This window comes from Panthera onca, chromosome A2 (assembly GCF_046562875.1).
Source record: "Panthera onca isolate mPanOnc1 chromosome A2, mPanOnc1 haplotype 2, whole genome shotgun sequence".
NCBI lineage: Eukaryota > Metazoa > Chordata > Mammalia > Carnivora > Felidae > Panthera > Panthera onca.
Window position 1 is genome coordinate 5193943 of NC_138340.1, and position 25719 is coordinate 5219661.

The 25719-nt window shown below is 44.3% G+C and overlaps 1 protein-coding gene across 10 annotated transcripts in view; it reads left to right on the top strand.

Moving 5' to 3' along the window:
- Positions 1-24520, top strand: part of ADGRE1 (adhesion G protein-coupled receptor E1) — an 88394-nt gene extending 63874 nt beyond the window's left edge. For all 10 annotated transcript variants that reach the window (XM_081791451.1, XM_081791455.1, XM_081791454.1 and 7 more), the window contains 15 exons: positions 1329-1469; positions 1555-1692; positions 3304-3392; positions 5018-5101; positions 8386-8563; positions 9380-9499; positions 10699-10910; positions 11647-11817; positions 13302-13496; positions 14763-14998; positions 18026-18092; positions 19333-19424; positions 21958-22126; positions 22236-22340; positions 24160-24520. In XM_081791451.1, the coding sequence (XP_081647577.1) occupies positions 1329-1469; positions 1555-1692; positions 3304-3392; positions 5018-5101; positions 8386-8563; positions 9380-9499; positions 10699-10910; positions 11647-11817; positions 13302-13496; positions 14763-14998; positions 18026-18092; positions 19333-19424; positions 21958-22126; positions 22236-22340; positions 24160-24165 (2003 nt within the window). In that variant the 3' untranslated portion in view covers positions 24166-24520. The remainder of the gene's footprint in view (positions 1-1328; positions 1470-1554; positions 1693-3303; positions 3393-5017; positions 5102-8385; positions 8564-9379; positions 9500-10698; positions 10911-11646; positions 11818-13301; positions 13497-14762; positions 14999-18025; positions 18093-19332; positions 19425-21957; positions 22127-22235; positions 22341-24159) is intronic.
- The last annotated feature ends 1199 nt before the right edge of the window (positions 24521-25719 follow it).

Below are 25719 nucleotides of genomic sequence, written 5' to 3' on the forward strand. Positions count from 1 at the left end.
TTTGCAAAATATAAATTCCATTTATGCTGTTTTTAAGAAGCATTCATTCATTCATTTAAAGTTTATTTATTTTAGAGAAAGAGAGAGAGAGAGAGAGCAAGCATGAGTGGGGGAAGGGCAGAGAGGGAGAGAGGGAATCCCAAGCAGGCTCTGCACTGTCAGCGTAGAGCCCCATGCGGGGCTCTAACTCACAAACTGTGAGATCATGACCTGACCTGAAATCAAGAGTTGGATGCTTACAACTGAGCCAGCCAGACGCCCCACTGTTTGCGTCATTTCTGACAAGAGTTCACCTACCTGATGCTTAAGTGAGTCTGCAACTAGAAGCCCGCTCCTTGGTCAGAGACGTTTCTGTGATACCAGGAGGAGAATCACTTCCCCATACCTCCCAACCGTGGGTCATTTTCCTGTCCTTCGAGACCTCCAAGTTAGTCTGCATTCATCCCACAAGGACCTCCCATTCCAGCGCTCCATGGTAGCGCCCAGTGCAACAACCATATACCTGTGCAAGCCACTAGTGGATGCTGCCTGTTTACCCCTCCTGTTTTGTGAACTGACATAGGAATATGAGAAGTTTTGCCTTTACCTCCTTCCTGATTATTTTTTTTCCCCAGGACATTCTATTCCATAGATCCTCAGAGATCCCCAGAAGGAGAGGTAATCCCGTGTTGCCACAGTAAGCTGGCCAGGGCTCCTCAATGTTGGCACTATTGACATTCTGGGCCAGATGGCTCTTTGTGGTGGAGGGCTGTCCTGTGCGCTGCAGGATATTTGGCAATATCTTTGGTTTCTACCCACTAGATCATAGTAGTACATCCCCCTCCCCCAGCTCAGTCATGACAACCAAAGATGTCTCCAGACATTGCCCAATGTCCCCTGGAGGGGGTCGGGGTGCAAACTGCCCTCAGTTGAGAACCACTAGCTAAATAGCAACTTCTGACTTTCATACCCATCCAATATAGATGCACCTGGCCAGTGGGCAGATTTTCTCCACGTGGTGATATAGGGATCCATTTCCTTACATCCGTTGGTCCTTATATGCCTTGTGGCTTTGGAATCCCTGGTTCAGCCAGTGGTGGGGAAAGAGGGAGAAGGCACACCCACTTTGTAACCACCTCAGCCCAGAAGTGGCAAATGTACTTGCTCACATTCCATAAGTGAAAACTAGTCACATGGCCCCAACCTAGATGCAGAAGGTTCTGGGAAATGTTGTCCCTGGTTGGGTCACCATTTTTTTTTTTTTTTTGGTGACAACTCTATGCTTTGTAAGCATAACTTTTGCAGGATTTCTAGCCAGCTCTGCCTCATGCCCATTCTCAACCCTATAGATATTGATGAGTGCCTTTACATCAGCCTTTCCAACGCGACATGCACCAACACCCCTGGGAGCTACTTCTTCACCTGCTCTCCTGGCTTTGCACCAAGCAATGGACAGCTGAACTTCACAGGCCAAGACGTGGAATGCATAGGTGAGAAGAGGGGTTGCTGGCTCTCCCTGGAAAGAAGTATGTCCTCGTTCTTCTGGGTTGTTTGACACTCTTGAGTCCTTTGCAGATATCGATGAGTGCTCCCAGGACCCATCACCATGTGGCCCCAGTTCTGTCTGCACCAATGTCCCGGGCTCCTACAGCTGTAGCTGCATGGAGGGCTTTCGTCCCAATCCAGAAGGCTCCTTCAACTTCAACTTCAAAAGTAATTATCTCCTTGTGCCTCTCAGCAGTGGAATCTGCATCCTGGTTTGGTTGTAAACCCCTCCATCCACCCAACCTCTGGATCCTCCTTTTACCTTTGCTTCATCCTCAATCCTCTCTTTCTCATTTATTCATTCACTCACAGATTGATTCACTCATTCGATAAATTATTGGGGGGGGGGCATCTATTAATTAGTCAAACAGGCCCCTGCACTAGGTCCTGAGAATTCAATCCTGAATGTGATGATGTATGTAGAGCACACACACATAATCACGTAATAACCACAATCAGTGTGGCAATTGAACAATCATAGTGTACTTTGGAATGAGTAATGAGATATTTAATATGCTGTGGGCAAGTGATATTTAAGCTGAAGCTTGAAGCAAGAGTAGGAATTATCCAGATGATGAGTGGAGATCTGAGTGGTCCAGGTTGTGGCATGTGCAAAGGCCCTGAAGCATTAGGTATACCTGAGGAGGTGGGCAGAGTTCAGGTCCTGCAGGAACTGGTGAGCCATGTGAAGAATTTTGAAGGTTTGGGGGGTTTTCTGTTTGTTTTCTTTCTTTTCTTTCTTTTTTTTCTTTTTCTTTTTTTGCTGAGAACAATGGGAAACTGAACAGCTTGATTTTTTTATTGAAAAAATATGTTTTAATGTTTATTTATTTTTTTAATTTTTTTAACGTTTATTTATTTTTGAGACAGAGAGAGACAGAGCATGAATGGGGGAGGGACAGAAAGAGAGGGAGACACAGAATCGGAAGCAGGCTCCAGGCTCTGAGCCATCAGCCCAGAGCCCGACACGGGGCTCGAACTCACAGACCGCGAGATCGTGACCTGAGCTGAAGTCAGACGCTTAACCGACTGAGCCACCCAGGTGCCCCTGTTTTTTTTTGACAGAGAGAGAGCACGCACGTGCATGGGGGAGGGGCAGAGAGAGAGGGAGACACAGAATCTGAAGCAGGCTCCAGGCTCTGAGCTGTCAGCACAGAGCCCGACGCGGGGCTCGAATTCACAGACCGTGAGTTCATGACCCAAGCCGAAGTTGGACACTCAACCAACTGAGCCACCCAGGCGCCCCAACAGCTTAATTTTTTTAATTGTAGATTACTTGATACATTAAAGATAGAGGTAGTTTATATGGAGGCAATGAAGTATAATATGTATAATATTATACAATAATAGTATGTCAACATGAGAGCTAGAATCTCCTCAATTTCGTGTGTTTCATGCATATTCCTTCCCTATTTCATCTTCCCTACTCCTCCCCAGAGAGGACTCCTTGGAACTTTGTACTCATAATTCCCCTACTTTAAAAAAAAAAAAATGACCTCCATGTACGTATCCCTAAACAATACTTTGTTTAGTTTTGTTTGCTTTGGAGCTCTATAAAGATAGCATCGTGCTCTGTGTCGTCTTTTCCGACTTGCTCTTTTCACTCAGTATCCTGCTTCTCAGAGTCCGTGGTGTTTCTGCGTGTAGCTGTGGTTTGCTCATTTCCGCTGTCATGTAATATGGTGACGAATAGATTTGGGATAATGAAATCAGACTTGTCTTTTAATCACAGCTTGCTGTGGTTGAGCTCTGACTTGGTAGCTTTCATTTCCTTCCTAGGGATTCCCTTCAAGTGTAAAGAAGATGTGATACCCAACAACGAGTGGGTCCAGCAATGCCAAGTGGGAGAAGCAGTGATGGCTGAATATGTAAGTATTTTTGAGGCCTCCTAGCTCTTGAGGTTCCTAGAAGAGCTTCTAGCCTAGAAGTCACTCAAGTAGGATGTTGTTTTGCAGCTTTCACAAAGGCCGAAATAACAGTGGCCTAAATCGTATAGCAGTTTCCTTCTCTCTCTGTAACAATCTGGGTGTCAGCTGTGGAGAGTTGATATGATGGTTCTGCAAGTGCTCTGCCATCAGCAACACCAGCCCTCCCACTTTGTGGTCCAAGATGGCTGCTCCAGCCCCTGCCATCACGTCTGCATTCCAGCTGGTGGGGAGGGGGGAAGGTGACGTGAAAGGCACAGTTCTTCTCTTTAAGGGTATAACCCCATATCACTTCTGCTTACACCTACCTTCAAGGAAAGCTGAGAAGGGAGGGCATTTGTCTATCTAAAACTTGGGAATTCTTTTCCAAATAGAAGAAGGGATGTTGGAGTCTCGTTACCAGTGAAGGTGCTGGTGCTGTGTCTGTGTGATATGGGAGGGGAGATGCACAAACCCTGGGCCAGGCATAAAGGAATTTGGATATCCTGATTCTCTAACGAAGTTGTTCCAGTGGTCAAAGCCTCCATGAGCATCTTCAGGAATTGACGTGACAATTTTCAATATGAGCTTATAAATTAGCTTTCAAATTTCCCTGCACTTTAAAAAAATGTTTTTAATGTTTATTTATTTTTGAGACAGAGAAAGAGAGACAGAGAGAGAGAGAGAGAGAGAGAGAGAGAGCACGAGCAGGGGAGGGGCAGAAAGAGAGGGAGCCACAGAATCCGAAGCAGGCTCCAGGCTCTGAGCTGTCAGCACAGAGCCCGACATGGGGCTCGAACCCAGAAACCGCAAGATCATGACCTGAGCCAGAGTCGACACTTAACCGACTGAGCCACTCAGGTGCCCCAAAATTCCCATGCACTTTGGACCAATGTTATTTTTTGGAAGAATTTAGGTGATTTAGAAATTTAGGTGAAATCCACCTAACAATTGACCATTCTACCCACTTGTAAGTGTGCAAGTCAGTGGCATTCAGTATATTCACAGTGGTGTGCAGCCACCACTGCCGTCTCTCAGACGTTTTTACCCCCTCAAAAGAAACCTGTCCCCAGCAACATTGCTCTCCAGCTGCCCCTGTGCCCAGGTCTTGGTAAACAGTAATCTGCTCTCTGTGTCCATCAGTTTCTGCATCCTGGATATTTCATATAAATGTAATCACAGAATACGTGGGGTTTGGTGTGCGGCTTCCTTTACCGAGCACGATGTTTTCAAGGTTCGTCCACATTGTAGCAGCTGCCAATGCTTCACTCCTTTCTGTGGCTGAATAATACTCCTTTTGGACCACTGGGGTTCACTCACACATTTCCCCCATCTTTGACCCCACAAAGTAGTTTTGCTGTTTCTTTCCATTTGCTCCTTTTATTCACAGAAGAGAAAGGTATTGTGGTCCCAGTTCTGCTGAAAAGGCAAGTTTCTATTTTCCTGAGAATTCTAAAGCCTGCTTCTAGCAGCTCTTAAACTTGGGAGTTTAAGACCAACCATATGGTGGGCTAGATGGCCAATTTGTACTTTACACACTGAGGAATGGATTGATCAGTGCTCACACGTGTTCTTCTTCTGGGGCACAGGGTTCCTTCTGCACACTAATGAATACCACCTTCAGTGTTCTGGACAATGCCTGTGAAAACAAAACCACCGTGGTTTCTCTGAAGGTAACAGCAAAGTCTTCATAATTGTGTTTTGAGCTTCAAACATCTTGGTGGGGGGGACACTTTGGGCACAGAAAGTCCTCTTTAAATGGATTAACATTTAATTTATTACAAAATTAATAAATTCTGTATTTTTACAGAATTTGAAACCTGTTTCAAAATTTACCACACAGTAAATTTCAAAATTTACCATACAGTAAAATTCCCTTCTCTGTCTAGTGAGTTTTTTTATTTTTATTTTACTTGTCGGGGGGAGGGGCAGAGGGAGAGGGAGAGAATCTCCGGCAGGCTCCACACTTAGTGCAGAGCCTGATGCAGGGCTTAATCCCACAACCCTGAGTTGGACACTCAACCAACTGAGCCACCCAGAGACACCCAGTTTTATGAGTCTTATCAGCTGAGTGGATTTGGGTAGCCACCACCACAATCAGAATATAGAACAGTTCCTTTTCCTCCCGAAACATTCTCTTGGGGTTCCCCCGCATTGTTAGATGTTCTCTCCACCACCAACTCCTGTATATCCCTGTCTCTTCTCTGTCATTGGAGTTTTGTCTTTTCAAGAATGTTATATAAACGGAATCACACAGGATGTGGCTTCTCTCACTCAGCATAATGCCTTTGAGATTCATGAAGGTTGTGATCAGTAGTCTCAATTCTTGTTTTTTTCTGCTGTAAACATTCATGTACAGTTTGTGTGTGTGTGTGTGTGTCCCTGATTTTTTGTTTCTATGGGGTAAATACTTAGAGGTGGGATTACTCAGTGCTTACAATGATAGACTTTAAAAGATTTTCTTAAGATTTTAGTTTTTCTTAAGATTTTATGTTGCTTATGGCTTATGATTAAGATTTTATGTTGCTTATGGCTTTTTCTTAAGATTTTATGTTGCTTATGGCTTATGCTTAAGATTTTATGTTGCTTATGGCTTATGACTTATGGCTGTTGTTTTATTTAAAAATTCAGTTGCTTTTGTACAAAAACAAGAATGATACTTTCCTTTGCAATTTGATTGATTTAAAATTAATTTATTGGGTATAATATAGTTGTCCATTAAGTGTGCATTCATTCATAAGGTTTTCAGACTGAATTTCCATAAGCAACAAACCTTCTGACAAACTGGGTTAAATTCTCTCATTTTATACTGTGTTTATGAATATTCTTATCCCCCCGCCACCAAATTTTGAATACCTAATGAGGAATATTTACAGAGCTAAGAAGCAAAGTCATTATGCGCTCGAGGGATTTATAAATCCAATCAGCCAAATGTATAAATATAATAATTCATATTTTTAAATGTTCAAAACCATTTATCAGCAGCCACATTCTCTGAAATTGTTCATATGAAACACATATTCATCTCACATCTAAATGCTTTAGGCAGCGAACTCTCGTGGTTAATCAGTTAGTTTCTCTAACATACGGAACTGCTCCAAACCCCTTCAACACCCCCTTCTCAGAGTATGACAAAGATGGAAAAACTTTGTAAATAAAGCACAGAAGTGGTAACCCTGTGGAGTTTTAGTTTGCCTACTAATTTTTTACTTTCCCAAGGAAATGAAATCACCTTCCCAGCCAACAATAGATTTCACATTTTGAAGGGAGGGTTTAAAAATTTTTTTTTTACATTTATTTATTTATTTTTGAGAGACAGAGCATGAGCAGGGGAGGGGCAGAGAGAGAGGGAGACACAGAATCCAAAGCAGGCTCCAGGCTATGAGCTGTCGGCACAGAGCCCGACGCGGGTCTTGAACTCACGAACCATGAGATCATGACCTGAGCCGAAGTTGGACACTTAAGCTTAACTGACTGAGCCACCCGGGCCCCCCTCAGAGGGAGTTTTAAGATTTCCTCAGCCGTAGAATTGAAGACCACATTTTCCCAGGATGATTCTACCTGATACTTTTCTGTACGTCGGTGGGGATGGACCCCAAACTCACCTGGCATATGGTCACGTCCTGTTTCTCCAGAACAAACATCTCAAGTTATACCCTCATCCATGTTTTACTGAAATTCTTTTCATGTTTTTATTGTCCAATTTGGGTAAATAGAAATTGTTATTCCTACTCAGATTTCAGTTAATTTCCTTCCCCATGTGACCGGAGTCCATTACTTTGTTCCTCGTATTTATTAGGCTGTGAATCCTTTTCATATTCTTTTGTTGTTGGGGTCAAAGTCATTGCACAAGCCAGTTTATTGACAATAATCAATAAAAGGAATTGTATTGACATTAATGTCAATATTATTATTGCTATTTCTTTAACTCTATTCCTCTGACATAATCAATGTTAACATTTCAATGTATAACCATATCCTTTCACTTTGTGAATGTATGTCTAAAACACACACACACACACACACACACACACACACTGAAGCCATTTAGTGAGCACTTACTAGAGGGATTCCGCCTCTGCTGCTAGATAACAAAGGTTCAAATCTTGCTTCTCCCACCTCCTATACGTGTTCTGTTTCCCCACACAAAAATGGAAATCATAGTTTCTACTTCATAGATTTCTTTCTAAAATGAAGTTAACATACATAAGGTACTTAATACTTGGCTCACAAGAAAGTCTTACTTTTATCTCTGTGTGCCAGAAATATTACTATCATAAATACAAAAATGTTAATGAAAATACTTGTTTTTTAAGAGAAATGAGATAATATCTATGTTATCCTGTAATTTGCTTAACTTAACAACAGCTCACTGACCTTTTTGCTTGTGTGTGTGTGTGTGTGTGTGTGTGTGTGTGTGTGTGTGATCATTGTTTTATTAATAGCTGTGTATTATTCTGTGATTTGATTTAGTCATTTATTTAGCCAATCTGTTGGACATTCAGACTTTCCAACTTCATGTTGTCAGAAACCATACTGAAATAAACATCACTGGACAAGATCCTTGCACAGTTTTTAAGCATTTCTGGAAGGACTAATTCCAGGAAGGGAAACCTCTGGGTCAGAGCTAGGTGTAAGCGGGGCTATTCCAGGTGCTGACTTAAAGGCTACACCAATTTGAGAGGGAAAGGAGGAGAAGGGGAGAGAGAGAGAGAGGCAGAGGGAGGAGGGAGAGAGAGGAAGAAGGAGAGAAGGAGAGAGAGAGGGAGCTGAGAAGGGGAGAGAGAGAAGGAGAGGGGGAGGAGGGGAGAGAGGGGGGGAGAGCAAGAGGGAGAGGGAGAGAAGGAGGGAGAGGGAGACAAGGGGGAGAAGAAGGGAGAGAGGGAGAAGAGCTGCTGTCTCAGGGGCAGGGGAAGAGGAAGAGAGCGCACATGCACAGACACACCTTTCCTTGCAGAGTGCGGCTGAGAGCCTTACCTCTGTGCTCGAACAAACATCCACATGGTCCAACTTCTCCCAAGAGGAGACCTCTGCCCTGGCCACCGCCATACTGGAGAGTGTGAAAAGCAGCACCCTGGCAGCTTTCCTGAAACCCTCAGCCAATGTCACTCAGACTGTTCAGACGGAACACTTGGGTAAGGTGGCAAGGTTACATCTGGGTGCTGCTTTTGAGGGGGGCCGTGGGCAATGCTATGCCCCATGGCTTTCCCGTACACTACTTCCCCCAACTGTTTCAAACCTCAGAGCTCACAGAAAAGCAAGTCCCAGGATAGTAACAGCATCTCCCATTTACTGAGTGCCTGGCCTTGAGGTAAGGGTGTGTGTCATTGATTCATTCAACAACTATCTGAGCCCCACAGTAAACAAAGATCTAGTAAATGAAACAGAGATTGTGCCACTGATTACCTGGCTTACATTTTAAAGGGCTCCCTCCAGTTCCATTGCCTATTTTGTTGTCCTGGGGACCCTTGCAATTAGTGCCATGTCACAGGTGAGAGACCTGAGACTCAGAGAGGTTAAGTCATTGGTTGTGTTTGCACAGCTGGTGAGTGGCAGAAGCAAATGCAGCCTCTGAGCCCTTGTCCACTCTGCTGGGTTCGTCCAGCCCCTTCCTACTTCCTCTGGCTTTGGAAAACTTGTCTACATTTAGAGCAGCCAGAGGGTCCAGACTCTGTTGCCTTCCATCACTGTTGGCCTCAACCCCAGCTTTCCCTGAGGCACCCCCTAAGGTGTGAGAGCTCACCCCTGCAGCCCCCCCTGGGTTTCTCTCATTTGTTTGTGGCTATCATCCTCCCGTCACTCACTCACCACGGGGCTCGAGGTCTTTCCCATGATGAACTGGCCTTTTTTATTCTTTGCAACTAGGTAGGTATAACTTTGTGGGGCAGGAAACAGAATTTAGGACCCACTTTCTGGGGGACCTTGGGCAAAGTCTCCCTATCTCCTTTTAGAAATTGAAAGCAAGATCATCCAGGGAGAATGTGCTGAAGAGAACATGATCCTTCACTTCAAAGCCAAAGGGAATGAGATGAAAATCTGGTGCTCTACAATCAAGGAATCTAAATCCATAGGTACAGAGCTGCTCCTGAGAACCAGGGAGGGGGGCTGCGGTGTATCCGATTGGCAAACATTTACCAGTCAACTCTTGGGTTCCAAGACCAGTGAGGTAAGGCCCCTGCCCTCAGGGAGCCAGATATTAAATACATAAACACTTCCAATAATGGACGACCAAGACCTTGGCTGGCTGGTACGGCAGCCACCAGCCATGTTTTGTGATTGAGCATGTGAAATGTGGCCAGGCTGTACTTTATGACCTGGTAAAGTACACACCGGAATCCAAAGGCTTGCTACAAAAAAATGGTGGAGAAAATCTCATGCATACTTCTTATATGGATTCTAGGCTGAAATGATGATATTTTGCATGTGTTGCAAAATTAATTATTAAAATTTATTTTACCTGTTTTTGACTTTTGTAAAATCTGGCTACCTGAAAATTTTAAATTACCTGTGTGGTTCATGTTATAATTCTAGCAGACAGCGCTGATCTGTATCAGGGATCGGCAGGCTTGTCCTATAGAGGGCGGATTCGTAAGTATTTCAGGCATGGAGGGCAAAAGAGTCTCAAAGTACAAAGACGTTCATACACGACGTGTAAATGAATAGACGTAGCTGTGCTACAGTAAGCTTCATTTACACGAAACAGGCAGTGACCAGATTGGCCTATGGGCTGCTGTTTCCCACTCTCTGGTGTGCAGGGCTCAGGGAGCAGCCCTGGGACATCCCTCAAGGCCACCAACATGGAGAGGGGAAACCTACCAAACAGATGAACGAGACTGACCATCAGTGTGGGAGGGGACTTGTACCTCACTGCTCAGTTTGATTATCCCTTAAAGATATAAATTCATATTTGTTTTTAAAAATTTTAATGTTTATTCATTTTTGAGTGGGGGGGGGGGAGAGAATGAGTGGAGGAGGGGCAGAGAGAGAGAGAGGAAGACACAGAATCTGAGCTGTCGGCACAGAGCCTGACATGGGACTCGAACCCACGCACAGTGAGACCATGACCTGAGCCAAAGTTGGATGCTTAACCAGCTGTGCCCCTGTATTAATTTTAAATGTAGGCAAATGTTGCCATGCTCAGAGCAGGCCCGTGGAGGTCCGGAGGTGCGTGGGGTGTTAGAGTCTGTATATGTGTGTACTTTTTGGGTCATTGATAATCACTACTGAGCAAATTATTCCTTTTCCTTTTTCTTTTTTTGTTTGCACTTAGGGAATATCACAGGGACCATCGGGGTAGCTTTTGTCTCCTTTTCGAGGATGGAGTTGTTTTTAGATGAGAGTTTCTTCCAAGACCCTCAGAACCCCTTGGCCAATTCCCAGAGGAGGCTAAAGATGAATTCTCACGTTGTGCAGGGCATCATGACTGGGGAGAAGCAAGATGGGTTCTCTAACCCAGTCATTTACACGCTGGAGAACATCGAGGTTTGTGAAGTGGTCCCTGTCGAACCCCCATCTACCTACTGAGAACACTTCACCCCACAGTGAGCTTAACTTTCCTTTCTGATAAAGACCCATGAAGGCATCAACCTTCTAGCAAGTCAAGCCCGTCCCCCAAATCCACCTCCAGAGGAGTGGGCTCTCGTATATATATATTATATGTATATAGTATATATAAGTAGCATATAGTATATTTAATATATATAGCACATATTAAAAAATTTTTCATGTTTATTTATTTTTGAGACAAAGACAGAGCACGAACAAGGGAGGGGCAGAGAGAGAGGGAGACACAGAATCTGAAGCAGGCTCCAGGCTCCGAGCTGTCAGCACAGAGCCCGACGCGGGGCTCGAACTCACAGACCATGAGATCATGACCTGAGCCTCAATTCCACCAACTGAGCCACCCAGGAGCCCCTACATAGCATATATTATATACAGTACCTAGAGTCACCCATTCCTCACTGGGCAAGATTGGGCTCAGATTGAGGAATGTTGATGCAGGAACATTTACAGGGACTTTATTACCTTGGCCATGACCAACTCGGTTGTAGAGGCATCTCTTGTATCCACAACCTTTCTCTCCATCCTCGCATATTGAAATATTACATCGCCCTCCATTCCCTCCCAGACCTACCCGCATCTTCTTGTGGGTCATCTTGAGATGACTCTTCAAGTTGGTCATACTGAATCCGTTTGACCAGAGCCTTTACGTTTTCAGCCAAAGCAGACGTTTGAGAGTCCTATCTGTGTTTCCTGGGACACAGATATGGAGGGTGGCAGGTGGATACCCTCTGGCTGTGAGATCCATGAAGTTTCTGAGATGTATACTACGTGCAGCTGTTATCACATGATGAACCTGGCCGTCATCATGGCTTCTGGGGAGCTCACGGTCAGTACCGATTCTCTTTGTTCTGGCTCTCCAAATCCAAGGGGAAAATATTGAACGAACACCCGTTGCGTGTCTCCCATGGCCTTGGGTGTTGTGGGACGGCGTCATGGGGGACAGGCAGGGTGTGCAATGCCTCTGCCCTTGGAGAATTCATAGTTTGGCTGGGAAGCTGTGACATTCACATATGAAAGGAGAAATGACCCTGAACAGGTTAATAATGACAGATCCCATTTACAGAGCCTATCCTGTGTTGGACCCTTTATTTTCAGTTAAATGTTTTCAGGCCATTTTACAGGATGGAGGCTGAGGTTCCTTAGCCCACTTACTCAGAAATCTAAGTGGCTGGGGATGAGACCTGAACCCAGGACGGTCTCCTTCCACAAAACCAAGTAAATGGTGTGAGAAGTTGTGCCTTAGGAATCCAGAAGTGTGTCCGTCAGAGCTGGTAATAGGTCAGGGTGGGGACGGGTGAAGTGAGCCTTGGTGAGTGGGCAGACGCAGTGGAGGGGGAGGACACAGAAGGCATTTGTATGCTCCCTGCATAGCTGTGAGCACTTGAAGTATTTTCATTTAGTATCGCTTAGCGTATTCATTGGTATCCTCTCTTAACAGATGAGGGAGCTGAGGCACAGAGCAGCCACGTGTCTTTCCCAAGCTCGAACAGCTAGCAGCTGCCAAAAGTACAGTCCGTTCTCTTAACCACCACAAAACAAAGTAACAAAGTAACAAAGTCATAGGGACTAGCTCGGGAGATGGTGTGCTTTGGCACATCTTTAACACAGAAGGAATTCAACATTTTTAAATGAGTCATGCATAATGGCACAGGGGAAGGACCCGGCTTGCCCTGTCTACTCGCAGAAATTGGGGCATCTCAGAACGCCTGTATGGCAGGCCTGGTTCAGTGCAGGAAATGGTAATCACTCTAGGTATTTCAAATAGGGAACCGGATGCCCACAAAATCACAGGGAGGGTTGGAGGCGTTGAAGTCAGGGGTTGCCACTTGGGGCTTAGCTTCAAGATCAGCCCTCTGCAGCTGTAATCCAGAGGTCAGAAATTGCTGCTGTCGGATCACCCCACCTCCACCCAATCGAAGAAGGGACAGCTAGAACATGGAGTCCAGCCATAGCTTGCTCCTGTCTAGAAGGCTGGTGTCTGCCTCCATTCTGCCTTCCAAAATTTTCATGCATACATCTCATTGGAAAACCTAAAGAACATCCAGGACCCTACCCCCAGGACATTATGGGAAATGTAGTTTATAGACATCCTGCCCTAATGTGACAGGGGGTGGGGCACAGGACAGGAGTGGGAATGGGTGTTGATGGATGCCAAAGGATGACGATGGACAATATCTCGGTCACTCTGAGTGTCAGAAGGAGAAAAGGTCCCCGAGCCCTTTCTGCCCTGGTCAGGAGTCTGGATAATTCTTTTTTTCTGCCTGGAGGGATGTAGACCCTTCTGTGAATGATGTATCTGCTTCCTGACAGATGGAGTTACCCTTGCACATCATTAGCCATGTGGGTTTGATCATCTCCCTGGTGTGTCTCATCTTGGCCATCGCCACCTTCCTGCTGTGTCGTGCCATTCACAACCACAACACCTACCTCCACCTGCACCTCTGCGTGTGCCTCTTCTTGGCCAAGACTCTCTTCCTCACCGGTGTAGACAAGACTGACAACCAGGTCTCACATCCCTCAGGCTGTGTCCTCGCCCAGCCCCACCATCTCCATATCTGCCCCTGCTCATCCTACCCAATAATCTCTATGCTAGGTCCCACCTCAGGACCTTTGCACGTGCTAGACCCTCTTTTGATAACACTTGTTCCCCAATTCTTTACCTGGTTTACTCATTCTTGTGATAGGTGTCAGTTTAAAATCATTTCCCTGGTCATGTTATATATTGGGGTGGTCTCTCCTATTATTCTTTAAACTGGTTATTACCTTGGATGATTCTTACTCCTAGGGGACACTCAGCAATATCTAGAGACATTATCGGTGGTTATCCCTGGGAGAGGGTGCTACTGACATCCAGTGGAGACTAGGGATGCTTCCAAACACCCTACAGTCCACAGAACAGCCCCCATGAAAGAAAATAATCTGGCAATAGTGTTACAAATGTCAACAATACCACAGCTGAGAAACTCTGTCCCTTATCAGTCTATTTTGCTTTCTTTCCCAGCTTTTATTTGAAACCATATTGATTATTTGTTGATTTACTTGCTGTATATTCCTCCCCCCCTCAACACACACACAGTAGACTGTGAACCCCATGACAGCAAGACCTTTGGCCAATTTACTCCCTATAGCTATACCAGAAACATAGTAGGTTCTTAGGGTTTTTCCAGAAGGAGCACTATTGACATTTTGGCTGGGGTGATCATTCTTTGTGCAGTTTACTGTCACATGTTTAGCGTCCCAGACCCCTTGAGAACTCAATGCTAGTACCACACGTCCCTCCCATCACTTGACCCGGAGCGAGCAAACTTCTTCTGTTTTAAAGAAGCAGGCATAAATATTTTTCGCTTTGCAGATCCTAGGGTCTCTGTCACAGCCACTCAACTTTGCTGTTTTAGCATGAAAACTGCCATAGAAAATACAGAAATGGATGTGGCTTTGTGCCAGTGAAACATTATTTACAAAACCGGCAGCCAGCCTGATGGCTATAGTGTGCTGACCCCCACACTCAATATCTTCAAACATCCTCTGAAGTAGGGCGATCAGCTATCTGTTCTCAAAACTCTCCCAGTTTTAACACTGAAAAGTCCCATGTCCTGGGAGACACCAGTCCCGGGCAAACCCTACCAAAGGGATGAATGTCCACCCTACCAAAGGGATGAATGAGTAGGCTGTACTTGGGAATTCCAATCAAAGTAGCACCCCCGCCCTGTCACCTGAACCTGCTCCTTGGAGGGGGCGGGGGTCCTGAGTGGGTGTGCCTCTCTTCTCCAGACGGGCTGTGCCATCATTGCAGGCTTCCTGCACTACCTTTTCCTCGCCTGCTTCTTCTGGATGCTGGTGGAGGCTGTGATGCTCTTTCTTATGGTCAGGAACCTGAAGGTGATGAATTACTTCAGCTCTCGCAACATCAAGATGTGGTACCTCTGTGCCTTTGGCTACGGGCTCCCAGGGCTGGTGGTGGCTGTCTCAGCCGGTGTGCAACCACAGGGTTATGGGATGCGTAATCGGTAAGTCATATCCTTCTCTCTCCCTGAAGACCCTGCTGTCATGGTTCACGATGACGATTACACGAACAACAAGAAAAGCAGTAACATGACTGGTTATTGTGTCTACCATTTATTGAGCTCTTTATGCTTTGTGGGTCTCAGGGCTGCCGTGTCCAGTAGCACAACTTGCACACTGCACAAATCCAGGAGCCACTGTTTGCACTATAGAACAGGTGAACGGTGGTGGTGTAAACAATGAAACTCGGTTGTACAGTTTAAAAATCATGGATTCTGGAGCCAACCTGCTTGGGTTTGAGTCCTGGTTCCACCACCTTCTAGCTGGGCTACCTTGGGCGAGTTACTTAACCTCTGTAGGCTTCCATTTCCTCATCCATACAATAGAAGCTAACAGCAACGCCTACATCATAGTGTTGTGAGGGTTAAATGAGTTATTACCTGCAAAACATTTAGAACGGTGTTTGTCACAGGGCTGCATGCGAGATGATTTTGGGTAGTATGCTGGTAAGTATAATATAAAAAATATTTTTGTATTTATCTTATGGGACATCAGGGGAAAAAAATGCCAGCATACCAGCCAAACTCATGATATAGACATGAGCCCATTTGTAAGTTTTAAAAAAATGAACCAACTTTTAAAATCAGGTAAATGAGGGGCGCCTGGGTGGCTCAGTCGGTTAGGCGTCCGACTTCGGCTCAGGTCATGATCTCACGGTCCGTGAGTTCGAGCCCCGCGTCGGGCTCTGTGCTGACAGCTCAGAGCCTGGAGCCTGTTTCGGATCCTGTGTCTCCCTCTCTCTCTGACCCTCCCCCATTCATGCTCTGTCTCTCTCTATCTCAAAAATAAATAAACGTTAAAAAAAATTTTTTTAAATAAATAAAATAAAATCAGGTAAATGACACGATAAGCGGTATGTGGCTAGGGCAGAGACTAAGTGACTGCGTCATATGACAGACCCTTGAGATAGCGGTGCTGTTCTAATTTACAGATGAGGAAAGTGAAGCTTTCTTGCCATTACACTGATAAAGGGCAGCGTGAGGACACAAATCTAGGTCTTTGCAATCCCAGGGCCTGCACTTATCACCCTGTGTTATAGGCATTGCTCAATTGTGGTTAGGGGACTAAATATTCAGGTTTCCTCCCTGCCTACTACTGATGGTTTATAGGTGAGGCCATGAGATAAGGGGTGAGGGAAAGGAATTCATAGTAAGTGAGCACTCATCAAATCTAAATCCTGTAAGCTTTACAAACAGGTATTATCTCTGGTACTTCTCAACAGAAATCCTATGTGCGAGGACTAAGAGTCTCCATTGCATAGAGTGTAAATAATGTCCCCCAGATTTGTGCAGTGTGCAACCTGTGCTGTTGCACATGGTGGTACATAAAGTAACAGCTTAATAAATGGTAGCTTCAGAGGAAATAGAGGCTCAGCGCATTTGCCCAGGGTCACACAGCTAATAAATGTCCAAGCTGAGTTCGGATCTGACTGCCTTGTCAGGGGATGGTGGTGACAGTGCAAGGCCACCATGATGAAGTGCCTGATGTTGATGTGGGTAACATAAGCCTTGACACAGGCCAGAGAAGGATGATGGTATATGGGAGTGGGAAGGTTCATGGAAGGCTTCCTAGAGGATGTGGAATTTGAATGAGCCTTAAGCTCTATTGAAATGTACATAGGCAAAGAGGAAAGGTCGTGGCAACATAGGTGAGGGCAATAGCTTGCCCAAGGGAGGGCTTAAGGTGTGTTTGGAGAGCAGATGGATAGGACTGAAAGATGGGGGGCAGAGGGGGAGGGGCATGGAGTTTGGAGAATACCTTCCAGGTGGTGGGAACCACAGAACGTTTTGAAAGACAGGAGTAGTATTGAGAAGGATTTGAGATGACCTTAGGAAGAAGCACCGGGGAGTGGGGCGAGAGAAGGAGCAAACATGGGGTGCATTCTGAGCAGGTGCAGCTGTGGGTAACAGGCTCCATCCCAGTGGGTATCCCTGGGAAACTGTGTAGGGCGTGTGCCTCCAAAATCCCACCCAGGGGGCATATTTATACATCTCTGTCGCAGCAGCCATTGGTCGAGGGCTGCTCCCAGGAGAACTAATTCTCCAGGGTTTTCAGTCTGATGCTTCCAGGAGGAGTTGCAGAAGCTTATAAGGGAATTGGCTGTTATTTACTGAAGCTGTTGTTCCTGAAACAGCAGAGACGGCTTCTTCTGTGCAATCTCCACCTTTTTTATTGCTACGACTTGGAGACTCACATTCCAGGGAGAGAACATCTGGTTGGCCAACCTTGATTATTTTCCTTCTCTTGTGGGGGCAAGGCACACTTCCGCTGAAGGAATATTGGGGTGTGGTTCCTGAACGCGGGTGGAATGGTTGTCAGATGGTAAAAACAGCAAAAATCTACCAGAGGCCTGAAGGAAAGAGGCAATGCCTTCTCTCCCTCCTAGTCCTTCCTCCCTTCATTTAAGAAATAATTACGGAATGCCTCATCCATGCCAGGCTTTGCACTGAGTGCTGGGTATTTGGAGACAAGCAAAAGCTCGAGGTCCAGATTCTCATACAGCTCATAGTCTGGAAAGGCGGAGAAGGACAATTTTCAAGGAAACAAACACCACCATGATTTATGATACCGAGAGATGCTATAAAAAAAGAAAAACATTATGCTCTGCTAGAAAAAGACGAGGGGTAGGGAGGGTCCCAAGCGGCTTTTCAGAGGAGATGACATTAGAGCTGAGATTTGAATGACCAGGTGTGCCAGTAAAGAGGTCTGAACAGAAGGGAAGAGGTTGCAAAGGTTACGGGCTGAGGGCGAGCTCTACTCTGGACACCGCGTGAACACTTCAGGAACGTTTGCCCAGGAAGAAGGTCTGACAGCAGACGTGGGCCAAAGAAAACTGAACTGTCACCCGCCCCGTCATGAGAGCATCTCAGGGTCGGCTGCCTATAATATCCTCCATCAGTAGATTTGTTGGGGCCTGAGTAACTGTAGGGTCAAGAACTAAAACAGGCACCAACTCCTGTTTCTCTTGGTAGCTGTTGGCTGAACACAGAGACAGGGTTCGTCTGGAGCTTCCTGGGACCAGTCTGCACCATCATCCTGGTAAGCAAATTGCTTGGTGCAGGGTGTTCGGGAGCAGAAACAAGGAAACCCGAGGAACCAAGAAGTGCCAGTGAATGTTGCCTATAGCTGAGGCCAAACATTCTCCCTTCTGATCCCTGGTTCTTGAGATTTCCAAATTAGAGTGCAATTTCTTTGACTTGTGATTTTTTTTTTCTTTCCTCTGCCAACATGCAAATCCCCTGGAGGGGAACACAATCTTATCTGTCTTTTGTGTTTCAGTAAGAATGGGTCTGTTGATGTCTTCTGGGGATAGATGTTGAATGAGAGAAAAGGAAGGAATGGAGAGAAATTGGTGGGGGGGGGGGGGGTGAGAAGAAAACAGTGGGATGGAAGAAAGGGAAGCCTAGAGATTTTTTTCAGCTTTTTTCAGCTTTATTGAGGTATAACTGACAAATAAAAATTGTGCATCACAAACACAGTATCCACAGTATCAAAACTGGGTGGCTTAGAATAACAGAATTTGGCATCCTCCAGGAAGACTTCCGTGAACTTTCCCACTCCAGTTTTGGAGGCTGGAAGTGTAACATCGATGGGTTGGCAGGGCTATGTCCCCTCTGGAAGCCCAGGAGAAGGATCTGTTCCAGTCTTATTTTCTTTATTTTTTATTTTGTGTGAGACAGGGGGCAGGGGGGGAGGCGAAGGGCGGGGAGTGGAGAGAGACAGAGGGAGAGGGAATCCCAAGCAGGCTCCACACTCAACATAGAGCCTGATGTGGGGCTCAATCCCACGACCCTGGGATCACGACCTCAGCCTAAATCAAGAGTCAGTAGCTCAACCAACTGAGCCACCCAGGTGCCCCTCCATTCCAGTCTTCTAACCAAGAGACTGGTAGACTCAGGAGTCCCTTGGCTTATAGATGTTTGGCTTTCTCTGTGCATGTCTGCCTCTGTGTCCAAATCTGCCTGTTTTATAAGGTTATGTGGGATTAGGGTCTGCTCTAATGAGCTTATTTTAATTTGATCACCTCTGGTAAAGACCCTATCTCCAAATAAGATCACATTCTGCTTTTTCCTTTGGGTCCTATGTTGGAAATGAGGGCAGAAGTTAGGGAGGCTGTGAGCCAACAATCAACAGCTGGCTGTTTAGGGTTGATTGCCGTAGGGCTTATTACTTGGCTTCCTGGAGTGATAGCCACACACTATGGGTTTTTGGCGGGTGGTCTGGCCATTGCCCATTTGTACACACCCAACATCTCAGTCCTTTCTGCTTGACTCTGTAGATCAATTCCATCCTCCTGACTTGCACGTTGTGTATCCTGAGGCAGAAGCTTTCCAGTGTCAATGCTGAGGTCTCCACGCTCAAAGACACCAGGTACAGTCCTTCCTTCCCCTCCTCTCTCTCAGTCTCCTTCATTCTTCCCACAAACATTCCCTGAGTACCTTTTGTGTGCTTAGTCCTGTGCCCAGGACAGAACAGCACAGTTTCTAGATCTGGGGTCTCAGACACCAGGTCTGCCATTTACAAGCTGTGTGGCCTTAGGCAAGTTACACAACCTCTCTGAAACTGTTTCCTCATCTGTATACTGGGGATATTAACATTGCCCACTTACTGTGGCTTATGAAGCATTAATTAATACAGTTACTAGGAAGGGTGAGTATTTCATATATTGTAACCATTAATACATTTTCTAATTCATTTACTGCACATAACTATATGTGTATATTTACAAAAATAGAAGCATACTATCTACTCAATTTTTAGGGCCATTTTTTCTCTTAATGTCATGAATATTTTTTTCCATTTAGAAATTCTTTGACAACATCTTTCTCATTTTTTGTAAAGCATTTCAATGTAATAATGCAGCACAACTTATTTAAATCATGCCTTATTCATGGACATTCAAGTTGTTACTGTTTTTTTTTTTGAGGGTGGAAGGGGAGGGCTATTATAAGCAGTGTGGTCTCAAATACCCTTGTAGATAGATCTTTTTCCACATCTGTGGTTATTTGATCATAACAGTAGGCGTGAAATTGCCTGAGTTAAAGGGCAGGTTGGATTGTCATACTTTTAGTATATAATGCAAATTGTTTTCTAGAAAATTTGTTTCCATTTCAGGAGTGCTTGCTTACCTACAGCTTAGCCAACACTGGGGTTTATCATTTTTGTTGTGATGTTTTGCTGATATAATAGTGAAATATACTATCCTATTATTTTAGTTTTGTCTATATTACAGATGTGGGACATTTTCATATTCTTATAGACTATTTGTGTTTTTAACTTCATCACTCAACTAATCTTCACTTTAAGAACCTACCAAAGTCAGGAGCATCTGGGTGGCTCAGTCAGTTAAGTGTCTGACTTTGTCTCAGGTCATGATCTCATGGTTCATGAGTTTGAGCCCCACATTTGGCTCTCCGCTCTCAGTGCAGAGTCTGCTTTGGATCCTGTCTCCCCCTCTCTCTGCCCCTCCCCAGCTTGTATGCACTCTCTCTCTCTGTCAAAAATAAACATTAAAAGAAAAGAACCTACCAAAGTCAGACATTGTCTAGGTTTTATTGTCAGGAACCATATGATGTCCTTTGCTTGTTTTCCTATCAGTGTCCAGTCCCTCATCCATCTTAAAATTTGAATATTTAAATATTTTTAAATTTTAAATTTTAAATATTTAAAAGTTAATACAGAAAGTTGAAAACAAAATTAATACATGCAATGGTAAGAAAAATTAATCAGTACAAAAGAGAATACATGGGAAATAATTCTCTCTTCCCAGATCTCTCCCACCCTAAGCAGCCATTATCACTTGAATTGAGCTTCCTTCTAGAATATTCTATGCTTACACATCCACATTCTGATTACATAAATGATAGGATATTATACATATCATTCTGAACTTTTTTTTCCCCTACATAATAGGTAGCTGATTTCATCTCAATACTTGTGGTTAAAAACTAACAAAAATGGTTTTTTGCCAGACACTGCTGTAAGCATCCTTAGAGACTTACCATCTCATTTAATCTGCAGAACAATTAATACCACCCTGTAGGTATTGTATTATTATCTCTATACCAACTTGAAGAAACTGAGGCACAAATCCACAGGTGTTCAGAGCCTGTACCCTTACCCCCTATAGTATATGGTCACTCTCATCTCATTTAAAAAAATGATTCTATAATTTGCTTTTAGTCTCTATAGATTTGCCTAGTCTGGATATTTCCTACAAATGGAAGCATATACTCTGTGTCCTTCTACGTCTGACTTCTTTCACTGAGCATAATGTCTTCAAGTTTCGCCCACATTGTAGCAGGTTATCAGCCGTCATTCCTTCTTATGGCTAATATTGTACTGTATGGACGGACCAGGTTTTGCTTTATCCATTCATCAACAGATGAACCTTTGGGTTGCTTTAGTTGGGGGAAGAGTGGGGTGGGGAACGAATGCTTCATAGGTGCAGGTTTCTTTTCGGGGCAATAAAACTGTCTTAGAACTGGGAGGTGATGATGTTTGTACAGCACTGTGAATATGCCGAATGCCACTGAATCGCACACTTTAAATGGTTAAAATAGTGCATTTTATGTTATGTGAGTTTTTCTCCAAGAAAAATGTCATCGTATTTCATACTTATGGCGTCACCATTCCCCAGTTATTGGACCTGCGGGTCCTCCAAGCATTTGATCGCTCTAAACAATATTGCATTATATATACATCCACACATCTTTGTGCATTGCGTATCTGTAGGCCAGCTGCCTTTTAAATACCAATAGGATTCGATTTCCCTGCCTCTGGGCTTGCAGACTCTACCCCACGTTTGTTCCCACCCAGGTGGTGGGTGATATGGTGGCAGCCTGGTCCATGAGGACAACAGCCACTTCCAGGAACCTTATCCTCTGCAAATCTCTCCCCCCAGGTTACTGACGTTCAAGGCGTTTGCCCAGCTCTTCATCCTGGGGTGCTCCTGGGTGTTGGGCATTTTCCAGATTGGATCCATGGCCAGTATCATGGCCTACCTGTTCACCATCATCAACAGCCTGCAGGGGACCTTTATCTTCATCATTCACTGTCTGCTCAACCGCCAGGTACAGCACTGCCCTTCCTGAGCCCGTCCTTCTGGGGAACACACCTGTGTCAGCCACGTGCCTGCATCTAGGAATCACTCATCTCCTTGTGACCTGTCTCTTCCTCCAGGTGCGGGAAGAATACAGGAAGTGCATTACCCAGAAGACTAAACGTAGCCCTGAGTCCCAGACCTCAGGGATGTTACTGTCCTCTGTCCCCTCCACCTCTAAATCGGTGAGAGACAGTGTGCTCTATGCAGCTTCCATTCAAATGGAATCGCCACTTCTTAGCAGTACCAGTGCTGTGCACGGAGAACCTGCTGTGAGCTGTGTGTCCAAGTATATTTGCACATTTGATAAAGTGTGGGGTTCAAGAGTTGGGGTCCAGGAGCCAGGCAGCCTGGGCTTAAATCCCAGCTTTGCCCCATGGTAGCTGTGTGAACTAAAGAAGATAAAATGACTTATATAGATATAAGATGAGAATACATTAAGGATTTTATTCTACTCATTAATCAGTGAGGAAGTGAGGCAGATGTTAAACTGGCTCAAAAGAAAATTCACAGAACACACATACATATGATGTAATGTATATTATGTATTATGTAAGAGGTATCATATATATCTCATATATTGCATACATTATAGATAGTATACATTATATATATATTTACGTAATACATATACGTATATATAATGTATTTTATATATATATATATATATATATATATATATATATATATATTACATAAAACAGACATAGGTCTGTTCCTTGCATTCTTTTTTGAACCAGTTATAACATCTTGTTGATAATTTTACAGGGGCGCCTGGGTGGCTCAGTCAGTTAAGCAGCCGACTTCGGCTCAGGTCATGATCTCCGTCCGTGAGTTCGAGCCCCGTGTCAGGCTCTGTGCTGCCAGCTCAGAGCCTGGAGCCTGTTTCAGATTCTGTGTCTCCCTCTCTCTGACCCTCTCCTGTTCATGCTCTGTCTCTCCCTGTCTCAAAAATAAAGTGTTAAAAAAAATTAAAAAATAAAAAAAATAAAAAATAAAAAAAATTTAAAAAAAAGATAATTTTATATATAATCACAAATATAAATAGGATTATACATATAATTATAAAGTTATATATTATATAATTATACAGCGATATACAATATATAAAATTTCTTATTATATAGTATGAAAGCGAATTATTTAAATGTATGGATTACATGACTTACACTACACATATTTAATTTCAGAAACATTGAAATGAATGTGCAAATGGAAGCAAGACTGATTTTTACACATAATTCCACGATTTTGCATTGCTATCATTGATTTAAAATCTACAGAGTTGTAAAATTACACTTTACACAATAGCTCTCCTATCCCCCATTACAATTTTTTACTTTTTTCACTGATTTATTCCAAGAACAAGTAACTAAGATTCAGTGGCTTAATTAAATAGGAAAAAAACTCTTTTTTTTTTTTTTTTTGCAAGAATAGAAGCCCAGAGTTAGGTGTTGCTGATATTGGTTATGTTGCTCAGGGGTGTTGGAAAGGATCTAGGTTTTCTCTACTTTTGCATTCCACTATGAGCTTGTTGACTTTTCATCAAAGGATTTTCATGGTTGTAAGATGGTTGCTATAGCTCCAGACATCATGACCACATTGAAGGGAAGAAGAGGGGTAGGGAGAAGCCACAAACTCTCCTTCCACAGGAAATAAAATCTTTCCCAGAAACCCGTCATTGGGCTTCCCTTCTACTTATTGGTTAGAACTGTATCACCTGACCATACATACTTACAAAGAAATTTGACAAAGCAAGTATTTGGCTTTCTTGCTTCTAGAGTGGAAGCTATTCATGGTGAAGAGGTTGAGAATAGCTTTAGAGTTTGCCATCAGTGCCTGCCACGCTAGAGACTGCCCTGTTAAAGTTTTAATGTTTATCTTTCTAGTGTTTGTTTCCATATTTTTCTCTCTGTATTTATAAGACCCAAGTATTTCTAAAACCCTTAGACTCACATTGTACTCGTCCTGCTGCTGATTCTAATTCTGATCTCTCTCTCACAGGGCTAAAGATCTTTCTTACTGCCAGTATGCTATGAAGCAACATTTGAGGAAAGCAGATACCTACCGGAGCCTTCTCTGAAATCTCTTCCCAGCTTAATGTGCAGATGTGGGATCCTGCCAGCCCCAGAACTCTCTGGGAAGCAAGAATTTCTGTTTCAGATTATCAGTTCTGCTCTTTGAGTTCCCAGAGTTTTGTGGAAGCAACAGATCCCAGTGCAACGGCATGACCAAGATTACCTGGCTACCATTTTGGTTTCTTCTAAATTCATTGTTGTATGGCTCCAAGTGTACTTCTCCTGCACCTATCATGTGCCTGACACAGAGCAGCCCTCAATAAATTATTTCTCATATGACTGACCGACTTAGCCTTTGACAAAGATTCCTGCTGCTTTTAAAGAAACAGTGTCACAGTAATGGTGGCCCAGGGTATGAATAAAACACTTAGACCTATAGACTACTTTTGCACAAACACTTCCAAGAGCTCTATTGGTGAGTAGGAGCTCTGGATGGGGCAGGACCCCAGTGTTTCATGGAGGGCTGCGGTGCTTGATGGCAACACCCTTTGGAAAGTGTTTTGGTTTCCTGGAACCTTTCAGGGAACCAACATCTCTCTTCCTTCCAGGAACTTCCTTGGAACTCGTCTAGGATTCACACTGCTCACAAAGTTATCACCATCCCACCTTGGCCTCCATCCTCCGTAAAGTCCTGATTGCCAGAGGGAGAAGAGGGAGATGAAAGTTTTAAATGTAGGTGTCCTCTGTGCTCGCTTTGGCTGCACATATACTAAAATTGGACCAATGAAATGTAGAGTCCCCCCTTCCATGACCACTCTAATACCTCCCGACTCAAAGTGTGGTCTGTGGACCAGATACATCAGCATCACCTTGTTAGAAAAGTAGCATCTCGGGGCGCCTGGGTGGCGCAGTCGGTTAAGCGTCCGACTTCAGCCAGGTCACGATCTCGCGGTCTGTGAGTTCGAGCCCCGCGTCAGGCTCTGGGCTGATGGCTCGGAGCCTGGAGCCTGTTTCCGATTCTGTGTCTCCCTCTCTCTCTGCCCCTCCCCCGTTCATGCTCTGTCTCTCTCTGTCCCAAAAATAAATAAAAAACGTTGAAAAAAAAAATTAAAAAAAAAAAAAAAAAAAAAGAAAAGTAGCATCTCAGGACCCACCTCATATTGGCTGAACCAGAACTTGCATTTTAATGAACGCCCCAGGGGATTTGTGTTGTATACATGAATGAATGAATGTTCTAGAATATTCTGGAATATTCTTCAGTTTGCCATAATAATAGCAGAGCTTGTCCTTAGAACCAGAAAGGGAAGTATCTTCTTGGCTTTTGGACTTTGCATCTGCCATTCCTTCTTCCTAGGACACCTTTCCTCAAAATCTGGCTAATTTCTACTTTTTCTTGAGCCTCAGTCATCAACTCCATGAAGGAGCATTCTATGAATCTTCTGAAGTAGGATTAGATGTGCCTCTCTGTGTGTCCTGAGGGCTTCATGCTTTCTAGCCCTGTATTAAAATTTCTCTTTCTCTCCAGCATCTCCAGCTTAAAGTGAGC